Genomic DNA, 13,730 nt, shown 5'->3' on the forward strand with positions numbered 1-13,730 from the left:
GTTTGAAAAATTTGAAATGTACAATTTTTGACTAGAAAATGTTCTAATTGGCATTAGTTAGCGAGAAAAAGATAATCATTAGCTTTTCATTGAAGGGAGGATTTGTGTTTAATAGGAAATAATTTGGAACAAGCCTGCATATGTTTGATGTGTTTGTGCTAGAAAGTCGTTATTCGTCTATCAGAGCAGTCACATCCTCAGTCACTGACCTGTTACTTAATGCACTGCATCAGTAAAAATCTTATGGTCCTGTTTAATGGAATCCAGTAGCACTGAAATCAATAATGTAGCAGTGAAAGCTCAACTGAGGACATTGTTCTTTGAGCTTTTTTGGCAGGGTCCAGAAAATTAGCCCATATTTCTTTATTTTAACTGGTGTAATGCTGAAGCACTAGGCCACCAAAATCAGCTACAAATGTGAAGAAATTTTCTTGTACATTATTAAAGACTTATTAATGTCCGCACAGCATAATTGCATGCCCATTATAATTTACACAAACATATGCCTTTCCATTGCACCACCTAAACAGAAACCATTGGGAAATGACTTGTAAGAAATGTACTCAATGAGATACACACGGACGTGCATATTTCATTCACGTTCATCAGTTCCCAAACTAATATTATTTATGCAATTGAACGTATTTTATTTAACTATTGAGTTGTGCAAGTATTAATTATTTTAAAAATTAGGGAAAAACCATGGCAAACAGAAGAGGAAATAAAACGTAGTCATAAAATTTGCTGGATAGTGGAATTTTCAAATCTAAAGGGGCTTATGGTGACATTTGTTTAATAGTCTTCTGATGTGCATTGCAAAATTTAATTTTGCTAGATACAACTCCTAATATATACAAATAAAATAAATATAAATTGACTCGTTTAAAATTTAGAATATGATGACACAATCTTAAATTTAGAGCGAGGACATTTAGGAGTGAAATCAGGAAGGATTTCTCACACAAAAGTTAGTGAAAATTTGGAACTCCCCAAAAGTTGAGGATACTGGGCCAGTTGAAAGACTGAAATTAATGGATTTTGATCGTTGAGACTTTCAAGGAATATGGAGCAAAGATGGGTAAGCAGAGTTGAAGTACAGATCATCAATGATCTAAATGAATGACAGAACAGGCTTAAGAGACTGAATAGACTACTTCTGTTCCCAAGGAGGTTTAGTTGTATGAATTAAAGAAGTGTCTATTTTGTAAGCGATATGTACCAAGAATTGTATCAGAAATAGCTGGTTTCCTATAATTAAAAAAAAATTAACATTTTAAAATCTAAATTAAGATGTTATATAGAATTCTGGAGCTTAAGTTAACAGGTCATTTATTTTTGTGACGACCTTTTATCCTGAAGCAGTACATTAAGGTCACATGAACATACCAATTAGGAGCAGGAGTAGGCCACTCAGCTCCTCTGTCATTCAATAAGATCATGGCTGATCCGACTGTAACTTCAATCCCACATTCCTGCCTGCCCTGATAACTTTTTACTCCCTTATAAATCAAGAATCAAGGGAAATTTAGAATTTCTTTAAAATGCCTGTGGAACCTACAATTATGCTTAAGAATATTTGAAAAAGACTTTTCAGAGTTTGCATCATTATAAAGGGATCGATTATAGGGATAATAAAAAATATTGGTCCATGTATCCTGGTACCCCATGACCTGGAAGCAATACTAACAGAAAGAAAGTTAAGATACATAGTGCGTGGTCACACACAAGGGAAAGCTAGATGCAGAGGAGTTGAAAGGTGAATGTCCAGGTCCAGACACAAAGAGAAAGCAGATAGAATCAGAAAAAGGAACAGACAGAGTTTTTATGAGGAGAAGAAGGATATCACTCTCAGAGATCAGTTTTCTGTTTGGCAGGAAGGGAGACCTTTCGTCAACACCACCAGGGGTGGTGGCCTGGCTGAGGGACCTGTACGACTTTCTCTGGCTGGAAAAGATTACGTTTGAATTGAAGAGATCAGCGGAGGGCTTCGAGACACGATTGGGACTGTTCATGACCATGTTCGAGGAACTGTTCAGCACCGGGGGGGGGATGATGAAATATGTTTGGCATAAAATACATTAAAAAATATATAGTTTAGTCAGTTGAAATGGAACTCTGGAAAGCAACATCATCAGAACTGTCCTGATCCGAGGGAGAGAGGTCACTGAAGTGTGCCTTGGTGATGATAATTGTACCATGAAACCCGGAGGTAAAACTGGTGTCAGGTAGGACTCCTGGTCGATACTGCATGAATAAAGAACACTATATTGTGGAACTTTAGTATCAACATAGTGCCACATTTGTGCAAGAAGTGATGCGAATGCTTGTGCAAGATATATATTTGTTGTATCAACTATTAACTGTGAAATATACCTTATTTGACATATAGTTTGCCTGTTAATTCATGTTTATTTTGCATTGGTTCTATGTTAAAGTAAAAGCTACAAAAAGTGGAATCTTGTTGGTAATTTCATCATTTGGGGGTTATTCAGCAAATTTGGTTACTTTGGTTTATGATTCCACTATCATAAACTGTCAAATATACTCGCAAAATCAATTTAACACAGTCAACCCATTTCCAGAATTTATGTGCTTTCTTACTTCAGCAGCAGTAAATTTTTCTCTGGGTCCTGCTGTGATCCACAGTTTCACACCTATCATCTTTTCCTCTGTGATTTCATCTTTAAAACTGTGAAACACAAAAATGAAGCAAGTCGAAAATTATGTTCTCAAAAACATATCCAATACAAGCTTGGTGGTCTTTAGCAGTAACACTAAACTTAACCATAGATACTGTTGGGTATATTTTGTTCATGGGTCATGAATTTTGTATATTTGTTTGTCTTAGGAATTTAAGTTTTACTGTAGAAAATGGGATAAATGAAATTAAGACAAGCTTGCAGTTAACAGCTAGAGAAGGTCAGATCATAAAACAGCATGTGCGATATGTCTTACATTCAGTATAGCTATTATTGCTATTAGAATTTTTGGACTGGGGAGGTGGTGGAGGCTCCCCCTGCTTCGGTAGAGGGAGGCCATGCTTTGGTATCCTCTGGTCCATATCCCTAATGTTATCATTGATTAAAAGACTGAATGTCTATTTTTTTTTTAAAAACAGCATGTGGGCTTACTTTAGCTAAAGAACTGGAGACATGATGTCTACAATACTTGTAGGAATAGCAGTCCAAAGAGATGATTTTGTTTTTGAAATTAGAGCCAAGTTGGTTTAACTTTAGTAAACCCTGAAAGGTTGTAAAACCCATTTACTTCATCATATCAGAAAATAAATTGTAAATGAGGGATAATTAAACTAAAGGTTCGTTTTGAGGACAGCCCAGAGCATGCTGCAACACCTTGGAAATTAGTGGAGTTTAGGAAAGTTTCTGGTTTCAATTTATCTGGGTATTTTTGCTGAGAGAGTTAGTTGCAGTTAGGACCTTGTGTGATTTGCAGCTCGCTGAGAGAAGAAGCTAAAGTAAATGATAGATAGACCTGTGGAGTGAAAAAAACTAACTTTATCATTAGACCGATGGAATGTGTGAGAGGCTTGATCTCAGTTTGAATGTTGGAACAGAAGCTGGCAGAAGAATCTACAGCGAATCTACAGTATTATGGCAAAGAAAGCAACAACAGATTAATTTGGAAGTAATAAGATGGTAATCAGCACAAGGGACTGATACATTCACAGTCAAGAGATGGTAAATGAAAGTTTTATGTCCGAGAATAGCTGCAGACAAGGAGAATTCTCCAGGACTATGGCATACTTATAGGTTGCCCCAACTGAAATAAATAACTCTAAGATATCATAAAGTATAAGAGAATTCTTGGGGAAAAGTAAGAATTAAACCCGAGTGCATATGTCTTTATTAGCCATTTTGCTAAGTTAACAGCACTTCCTTTGTTTAAGTCTTTTAAATGCAATAAAGTTTGCATTCTGTTTAAAAAATGAAATCTTTTGGTGTAGTTCTGTTGGTTAAAGAAAATGTTCAGATTTCTCTTTAAATGTTAATAGTCTCTAACCAGATCGTAACAATAGGTATATTTGTTTATTTAATTTTTTTATGAATTCACAAACCCAGGTATTTAGTAAAAGAATGAAGTGACGAGGTTCACAATTTAAATCAAAATAATTTTACTACACACAAAATTCATAGAACATGAATGTTAATAGCTACACTATATTAAATAGTTAGTTACGTTAAAGATATTAAAGTACAATGAACACAGATACTTATACCGAAACTGAGCTTCTTAACTCAACTTTTCTTCCACACCCATATGACTTGCACTCCAAATTAGTCAGGTCAAATACTTATCCAAAATTGAAAGACCAACCACTTGGTCGGAGTACTGTTCCAAAGGTTCACAGAAGGGCTAAGATTTTATGGCCCTTCCACTTACTCTGGCAAGGTTGACCCTTCAAATCTGTTCCACCTATCCCAGGAATGTAGACTCTCCATTCAACATAAGCTTTGCTAACCTCTCAAGCACGGCCATCTCAGGTCAGAACTCTCCAGGAGCTGGTTTAGCTCACTGGGCTAAATCGCTGGCTTTTAAAGCAGACCAACAGCACGGTTCGATTCCCATACCAGCCTCCCCGGACAGGCGCCGGAATGTGGCGACTAGGGGCTTTTCATAGGAACTTCATTGAAGCTTACTCGTGACAATAAGCGATTTTCATTTCCTTGTTATAAAGTTACTTAACACTCTCTCTTCTCAGCTTGGCTATCCCAGAAATCCAACTTATTGTTAGTATCCTTCCATTATCCAGGATTTTTCAAAATCTCTTTTCGCCAACAGTCTGAATTTCAACTGAATCCTGTCTGAAAGGAACATCCTCTCTAGCCAGCTTCAACTAAACGAAACTGCTTAAACACATGATCAATTACTGACAGCCAGTTGTTTTTCTTACAAGAAATCTTTCAGAGAAACCTATTTCTTACAGGGACCATCATCGCAACATAAAACATAGGTATTTCCCCAGAAGTACATGGGCCATCGAAATATATAGGAATTCAAAGGGGAGGGAGTGAGACTACGTTGGTCTAGCTTAGGTGAGAACTGTGGGAGATGGAGGGGTGTGTTACATGTTGAAATATGTTTTTATCTGTACTTGTATCTTTTGTTATTATAAAACCATAAACGCCATAATAAAATGTTTTTTAAAAAAAAGAAATATACATGAATTCCAAACCAACACGTCACAGGTTTAACTATTTTCAATGTCATGGCCCGGTGTCTCAGGAACATCAGTATGGACATACCAATCTTGTCTCAGATCGTAAAAAATTCTACATTGTATGTATATTATTTTTAGGAATTTATAGCTTTCCATTATTAAGAGCTTAAAATATGAAAGGATTAGATATTTATAAATAGTTGTCTAGCTTCCCTAACTCAATCTCGAAAATAACTTTTAAAATGATAATGGTTCTCTGATAGCTGTAATTAAATGAGATATTGTGTGTCTGTGAACTAACTATGCTAAAGGAAGTTTGGTTTTCCTATTATTCACAAGATGCTGGAGTCATGCTGTGTGCAAGATGCTGAACAACTGCATCATTTGGCAAGCCAGCCAGCTAGGCATCTTATTGGCTTATCTGCTCCTGCTTTGTCATATCATTAATTGGATAGGAGATGAGTGGATCGAGTCAATCGGTGGTAGAGTAGAGGTGTCTTTGAAACCTATTTTTAAATAATCGTGTCAGTACATTTTTGCCTATCCTTTTGTACCAGCCTGACATCAAAAAGGATCTTCAGTCTCTTCTGAATCTTCAATACTTTGACAAAAGGTCACCTGGACTCTAAACGTTAGCTCTTTTCTCTCCCTACAGATGCTGCCCGACCTGCTGAAATTTTCCAGCATTTTTTCTCTGGGGGATGACAGTGTTCAGTATGTTCCTACTTCATTGTTTTGCTATATATATATATAAATATATCAGATAAAACTATTGTTGTCAAATACGTTAGCCATTAGCTACATGTGATTGATTTGGAATGCAGATGTAGCAAACTGCATTTGATTTGTAAATAAAATGAATAGACACTGTCATTGGGTATGCAATCTCAATATTCTTCGCAAATAAGCATGTGCGGATTAAATTTTTAAAAGGTCACTGGCAAAACGATATTACCAGAAAATGAATGGGAAAGTGTTTTATTTTTAATTGTTGAGGGCTTTACTTCCTATTAGGTATATGAACATGTCCAAAGATGAGCAGGTTAGGTGGATTGGCCTTGCTAAATTACTCTTCATGTCCAAAAAAGGTTGGGTGGGGTTATTGGGTTATGGGGATAGGGTGGATGTCTGGGCTTGGGTAGGGTGCCGTTTCCAAGGGCCAGTACAGACTCGATGGGCCGAATGGCCTCCTTCTGCACTGTAAATTCTATGAAATTCTATGAATTCTACGTGAAACATATTTACCTGTGAATTTATGCAAGGTATTTTATGAAAAGTAAAGCATGTGATGAAAACAATGTGGCTAGTCAGTAATTTCTATGGACATCGCTGACTTTAAAAAAATTATCATGGCCCGATGCTGTAAATAGTTATATTAATAGTGTTAAATGTTTTGAAGCAAAACTAAGTAGCGCAATGTAACTAAATCTATTTTGGATTTTCTTTGTTTGGTAAACTTGATCTATTTCAGTTTCAGTCACATGTTTTGTCAATGTAGCATTTGTTATCAGCTGGTGTAATCTAGAGCCTAGTGTATTCCCAATATACAGTCAAATAGTACAATCTGAGTTTTGTCTACAACTTGGGAAAGTATTTAAAATGCAGGGAAGGTGCTTTGACTTAAATATTTGAATATCTAAAGTGGGTCTCAAATAAAGCAAGCAAAATTTAGAAATGCAAATAAACACCTGCCTTTGTATCTTCCAGTTGGTCCGAAGTTTCTTCTGCAATGACTTGTACCCACTACTGACAGTAAAGAGTTCTTTCTTCGATGCATTAAATACTATTGTATTTCGTTGATCCTTCTCCATGGTTTCCTAAAAAAAGACAACTAATTTGTGATGATATATTTCCACAATGCTAAAAATGCAAGCAAGAATTTGAAATGAAACATAACCACATACCAAAGACAGGTAAAACTGATGAACACGTGTACTTTCAAATACAAGCAACAGTACTTCTGAGAACTTGGCCATGGTTCAGTTTGTACAAAATTGTTACTGTTATTTAACATACACATCTGACAATCATTACTACCACTGTATAGTTAAGTGCAACGTACTGTACATGTTCTGTATTAAAGTGCTGTCTCTACATCTCATGCTTTAATAAATTTAACCAGAGAGTAGCTGCATTGTACAGATTAGGAAGGTTGCATGTCTATCATGAAGTACCATGCAATTGTAGCATTCAGATGAGACTACGTTGAGATGCCACAATGGCCAGAGTGCCCCTGATTTTGTAAAATCAAACAAGGTTGAGATCTTGATACAATACCACCTTTTGGAAGAACAAATAGGTAGGATAATTTCTAAGAAGTGCAGAAACAATGAGGCGGGCACAGAATTATCAAAATGCATTCAGTAGAAATGTAACAGCATGTAACAAGCCCAACAAGAGAAAAGAGCAGACTGGGCTCTGTCTTTTACGGAATGAAGTTGAGCAGGAAGAAGGGAATCAGCGTGAGAGTTTTCTGGTGGTCGTGATTATAATTCAGTTACATTTCATGTAGTTATAGAAAAGGACAAAGATAGACAAAGAGTGAAAGGTTTACATTGGGTAAAGGCCAGTTTTATCAGGCTGATTTGGCAAAAGTAGAGTGGAAATATTTACTTGAAGGTAAATCAGTGTGACTGAGTTGTAACCTGGCTTAGATTTTATTTTAGTAGAATTTAGTGTGCTTGCTCAAACTTATTATTATGAGCTTATTTTTTTAATCATATAACCTGCAAAGAACCAATTTGGTCAAGTCGTCATTTTATGAATATAAAAAGATGCCAAGTCGATACTGCCAACAATTATACCTCAGAAACTAACCTGATGTAGTATTCACCGACAAGCAATAGATGATTGTATTAGAAGCAAATACCTCAATTACCCTGTAATTGAAGGATAAGTAGTTAATAATCAATTAAGTTAGATATCTGTAATTCTGTATTTTTCGACTAACATCTGTATGAAAGAATTTCAAGTGCTGTAGCTCGGTGGTGGCGGCGACCCTAAGAATCTGGGGACAGTGGAGACGGCATAGGGGGGAAACAGGGAGGCTCCATTGGGTGGCAATCATCGGTTCATCCCAGGGAACAGGGATGGGGGATTTAGGGGGTGGCAAAGGGTGGGCATCAGTAAATTGTGGGACCTGTTTATTGGCGGGAGGTTTGCGGGCCTGGGGGAACTGGAAGATAAATTTGGGCTTCCCCAAGGGAACATGTTCAGATACTTGCAGGTAAAGGCATTTGCTAGACGACAGGTAGAGGGATTCCCTTTGCTGCCCTCATGGGGGACGATGGACAGAGTGCTTTCGGGGGTGTGGGTCGGAGAGGGGAAGGTGTCTGACATCTGAAGGCTAAATGGGAGGACGAACTCGGGGAGCAGATAGAGGACGGAACTTGGGCTGATGCCTTGGAGAGTCAACTCTTCCTCCTCATGTGCGAGGCTTAGTCTCATCCAATTTAAAGTGCTGCATCGGGCCCACATGTCCGGGACTAGGATGAGTAGGTTCTTTGGGGGTGAGGACAGGTGCACCAGATGTTCGGGGAGTCCAGCAAACCACGCCCATATGTTCTGGGCATGCCCAGCACTGGAAGAATTCTGGAAGGGCGTGGCGGGGACGGTGTCGAGGGTGGTTGGATCCAGGGTCAAACCAGGGTGGGGACTCGCGATTTTTGGAGTTGCGGTAGAGCCAGGAGTGCAGGAGGCGAAAGAGGCCAGTGTACTGGCCTTTGTGTCCCTAGTAGCCCGACGAAGGATCTTGCTACAGTGGAAGGATGCGAGGCCCCCAAGTGTGGAGACCTGGATCAGTGACATGGCGGGATTAATAAAATTGGAAAGGGTCAAATTTGCCCTGAGAGGATTAATACAAGGGTTCTATAAACGATGGCAGCCTTTTCTGGACTTCCTGGCTCAAAGATAGGTATCTTGGTCAATAGCAGCAGCAACCGGGGGGGGGTGTGTGTGTTCCTTATTGTAGTTTCTATTATGTAACTTAAGATTCTGTTAATTTGCGTTGTTGTTAAAATGCTGTGTTGTTCATGGAGGTGGGGCGAATGTTTATGATTGCTAATATTATTGTTTTTTTGTTTTTTTATTATGGTTTGTTGTTGTTGTATAAATTCAAAATTTTTCAATAAAAATTATTTAAAAAAAAAGAATTTCAAGTGCTGTCAAGTCTGGGAAAGAGCGAGAGCCTGAAGCTTTGGGACCCACCCTATCAGGAACACACTGTCACTGGCTGTCGAGATTCTGATCTGAATGAATTGGGTGCTTGTAAAGACATTAAGATAAGAAACATAGTTGAAAAAAGGTATTATCTTACGGTTTACGGCAATTTGCACAATGAGCTAGAAACAATTAAATTAAACTTGACATAATTGGCCAGTGAACAATCTCCAACATTGGCCAAGGTGGCGTTACACCTTTTAGGTATAAAAAAGGGTACTGGAAAAATCTTGTGTGTAAGGGAAACCAATCTGACCTTTGGGGACAAAAGTGAGAATCCTTGTCAACATGTTTGCAGGACTTCAGGGACAGTGGAGTTTCCCTCTCAGAACAGTGTGCCTTTATAGCACTGGACAATTTGGAGTTATATTGCCAATGTGGATCCCAAGGAAGATGCAGTGCTCTTCAGAAGCAGTTGAGAGATATCCTGTCAGCACAGAGAGCAGAGATTGTTGTCTACTTCTTTTGGATTGATCACCCATTTGAAAGCATGAAGTCAGTAGAGTTTAGTTGGTAAGTATACTTTACCTTTATTAGCTAGTTGATCTTTTATTTCATTGAATAAATTGATAATTCATTTCTAGTTGATTGATAAGTCTTTTATGATTGTATTATTGTATTTTTTTAAATTTTGCTTATAATCAATAAACATTGTGCAACCTCTACTGCCAAGAAGGACGTTCTACTGCCAAGAAGGATAAGGACAGCAGATTCATGGAAACACCACCACCTGGAAGTTTCCCTCCAAGTCACTCACCATCGTAACTTGGAAAGATATCGTCGCTCAATCAAAATCCTGGAACTCCCTCCTGACAGCACATTGGGTGCACCTACACCACATGGACTGCAGCGGTTCAAGAAGGCAGTTCATCACCACCTTTTCAAGGGTAATTATGGATGGGCAATAAGTGCTAGCCTAGCCAACAACACCCATATCCCATGAAAGAATAACTTATTCCCTAATTCAGTGTTTGAATCATTGCCTGATTGTTTTAACTCTGTAGAATTAAATAAGTTTAAAATAGTAATTGGGGTTCCAGAAATTAGGCTGAATGCAACTAAATTAAATCAAGATTAAATGCCCTTTCAAAATATATGGACCAGTGGGGATCATTCAGGAGGAAAGTGGGAGGGTACAAAGCAAATAGGTTTCCAGAAAGGAAGAGGAGTAGGACTTTCAAGTCAGGAGTATCCCTTGCTATCCAGCTTTGATTCATTTAATTTCATGCCAAAGACCATAAAAGGTAGGATATGAGAAAACTGGGAAGCTTAGGTCAGATACTGAGAACTCAATATGCAGGAAGCCTAGAAGTGTATACAAAATGCAGGAGTGAAATTAGGAAAGGAAAGACAAGGCGGGAAAGAATATTGGAAAGTAAAATCACAAAAAACCTATAGGTGTTTTATAAATAGGTAATAACTAAGAAAAGGATAGGACTGATTAGAGAACAAAAAGACAACTTGTATGTGGAGGTGAAAGACAAGGGTATGGTTTTAAATTAATAATTTGTGGATGTCTTGACAAAAGAGGACAAGATGCTGATGTTATAGCTAAGGAGGAGGAGTGTGAAATATATGGAATAAACATAGCAAAAGAGGAAATATGATACGATTTTGCATCTTTAAAAGTGGATAAATTGCCAGGCCCAGATGAAATGCATCCCAGGTTCTGAGGGGAAGATAATGGAGCCTCTGGCCATTATTTTTCAATCGTCTCTGTCTACAGGTGTGGTGCTGGTGGACTATTAACAATATAGCGTTGCTTAAAAAAGACTGATGAATTTTCACCAGCAGTGTCTGCACAGAGTATGTGAAGACAGGTGAACAACCTTACTGAAGCCAATTCTTCCAGCATGACAACTATGATTATACAAATTCAACACTGCTGGTCTGGGACAGCATTCTCAATTCAAACAATTGGCTTCCAAAGTAGGTCCTCTTCAAAACTTAAGGATAGCATCCGACCTCAAGGAGGACAGAGAAAACATATAAACGATACTCTGAAGGCCTCACTGAAAAAGGAACAAACTGACATTGGTGCATGGTAAGAGCTAGCCTCCAACGTACCTCGTGGTGGTGCCTCATCCAACAAGCTTCAACACATTGGGAAACAGACCATCTGAACTCTGCTGCAGAGAAGTGACAAACGGACAACACCTTGTTCTGCCTTGTCCATCCTAGATCCATTGGAAAACCAGTGGTATGGAGCATCAACACCAAAGTCAATTAAGGTTTCTCACTGGTCACGGTAGCTCCGAGTCCAGAGGTGCAATATTTGGAGTGTGCAAGGATCCGAGAGTGCAGGCAGAGAGTGAGGCCGATCTATTGGCCTTTGCCTTCCTGATAGCCCGGAGACGGATTTTATTGGGCTGACAAACTCGGAGCCGCCAAGCGTAGGGGTGTGGGTGATCAATTTGGCAGAGTTGCTGCACTTAGGGGAAGATCAAATTTGTCATTAGGGGGGCAGAGGAGGGGTTCATCTTGAGGTGGAAGCTGTTCATCGACTTCTTTAAGGAGTATTAGATCATCAGCTGGGATGGTGGTTTAATTTTTCAGTTTAGGTTGGGTTAAAGGTTAAAAAAGGGGGGGCCAACGTGGCAGCAGGTGGGGGGGGGGGGGGGGGGAAAGAGATGGTTGGGGGCGTATGTAAGAATATTTAGGTTGTTTGTTGTTGGGTTTTGTGTTATTTCTTCTTAGAATCATTGAATTTATAATGCAGGAAGCCATTGAGCCCATCGAGTCTGCACCCGCCCTTAGGAAGAACACCCCACTTAAGTCCACCCCAACACCCTATCCCTATAACTCAGTAACCCCATCTAACGCTTTGGACACTAAGGGCAATTTAGCATGGTTAATCCACCTAACCTGCGCTTCTTTGGACTGTGGGAGGAAGCCAGAGCACCTGGAGGAAACCCACGCAGACACGGGGAGAAAGTGCAATTCCACGCAGTCACCCGAGGCCAGAATTCTACCTGGGTCCCTGGAGCTGAGAGGCAGCAATGCTAACCACTGTGCTACCATACCACCCTTTGTTTATATATATTATATATATTTGAAAATGCCACCAATAAAATGTTTTCAAAAATAAGTTCTCTCACTGGTTGGCAAAATGGTATACATTAATTTGTCATAAAATGAGAATTTCTGGTATAATTAGTTCAAATACGGGCTAACGTATTTCTGCTGTGACCTGACTAGTGGAAATATCTCTTGACTATTTAAGTATATTGTTTATCTCCTGACGCCAAAACAAAAGAGATGGGTCCCTCTCCCAGCCCAATCTACAGAATTGCAGTGATGTGGAGGGTTTTATGCCTGCCTGGGTAAATACAATTAGGTCACAGCAAGGTTTATTTGGTCAAGTTAGACATTTTTGACCTCAATTATCAGAGGGAAGGCGCGAAATTGATACTTGTGTCATCTTAAAGGGCGCGATTGCATCAAAGAACAAGGGGTTCATGAAGTGGCATAATGAAATTAAGGAAATATCGATAAGCAATCCCTGTATTCACGAATGTACCTACATTGTCCTGTTGAATTCTTTTCTCCATGTCTTGCATTTGGAAAAATGTGTTCTCATGGTGATATTTAACACTATCAATTCAAGAAAAATTTCCAGCTACCAAAAATAAAAATGTCAATCCCCAAGGGTATTCTAAAAAAAAATTATTTTAAATTGTCAAATGCTAATTTTTTTTCACACTTCCCAGCAACGCTCACATCCTGAGAATGTATGGTGAATGAAATTATATAAATAAAAGACCATCTTTTTTTTAAAAAGTTGTTTGATTGGTTTGCATTTATAGTAACATTGTAAGGAACATTTGTAATGTAGCGATATCTACAGAATGGGTATATAATATATATATTACACATTAGCAATATATATATATATTCTTACACACACTCGAGCAAAGAAATAAAAATAAAAAAACACAACTATAGGAACATACACAGGTATGTATAAAGGGTAGTGTGTGTATAGATGCAGACACGGGGGGCCCTGGCTTCGGGTTACCCCTTTTGTATCGGACTTACGTTGTGTGTGTCACCTCCTGGTATTAAAAACATACCGGGGTGGGGGGTGTTTGGCGCTACCTGGGTGTACTTTTGGTGTAGTTGCGCTCATGTATTCCCTTGCCCTTGGTCTCTTCTGCTTCGCTCGCCCTGCATCCTGATTGGTGCCCCCCCTCCCCCCAACTCTTCTGCCCCCACCCCACTCTCCCCGCATCCTCCCTTCCTTTGTTCCATTTATCCGTTCCAGTTCTGGTCTCTCTTCCCCCCCTCATTGGTTGTTGGTTACAAACAGGTCTTGGAACAGGTTGGTAAATTG

The 13,730-nt window shown here is 38.9% G+C and overlaps 1 protein-coding gene across 5 annotated transcripts in view; it reads right to left on the minus strand.

Moving 5' to 3' along the window:
• ift52 (intraflagellar transport 52 homolog (Chlamydomonas)) overlaps positions 1–13,730 on the minus strand; it is a 49,351-nt gene that overhangs the window by 23,179 nt on the left and 12,442 nt on the right. Inside the window, exons 2-4 of one of the 5 annotated variants that reach the window (XM_038803549.1) lie at positions 7,997–8,058; positions 6,872–6,996; positions 2,602–2,689 (exon numbers count right to left, since the gene is read on the minus strand). In XM_038803549.1, coding sequence (XP_038659477.1) covers positions 2,602–2,689; positions 6,872–6,990 — 207 coding nt within the window. In that variant the 5' untranslated portion in view covers positions 6,991–6,996; positions 7,997–8,058. Of the gene's footprint in view, positions 1–2,601; positions 2,690–6,871; positions 6,999–7,996; positions 8,059–13,730 lie in introns of those variants that run through there. The other 4 variants (XM_038803550.1, XM_038803553.1, XM_038803551.1 and 1 more) reach the window with 4 other exon arrangements.

This window comes from Scyliorhinus canicula, chromosome 7, assembly GCF_902713615.1.
Source record: "Scyliorhinus canicula chromosome 7, sScyCan1.1, whole genome shotgun sequence".
NCBI lineage: Eukaryota > Metazoa > Chordata > Chondrichthyes > Carcharhiniformes > Scyliorhinidae > Scyliorhinus > Scyliorhinus canicula.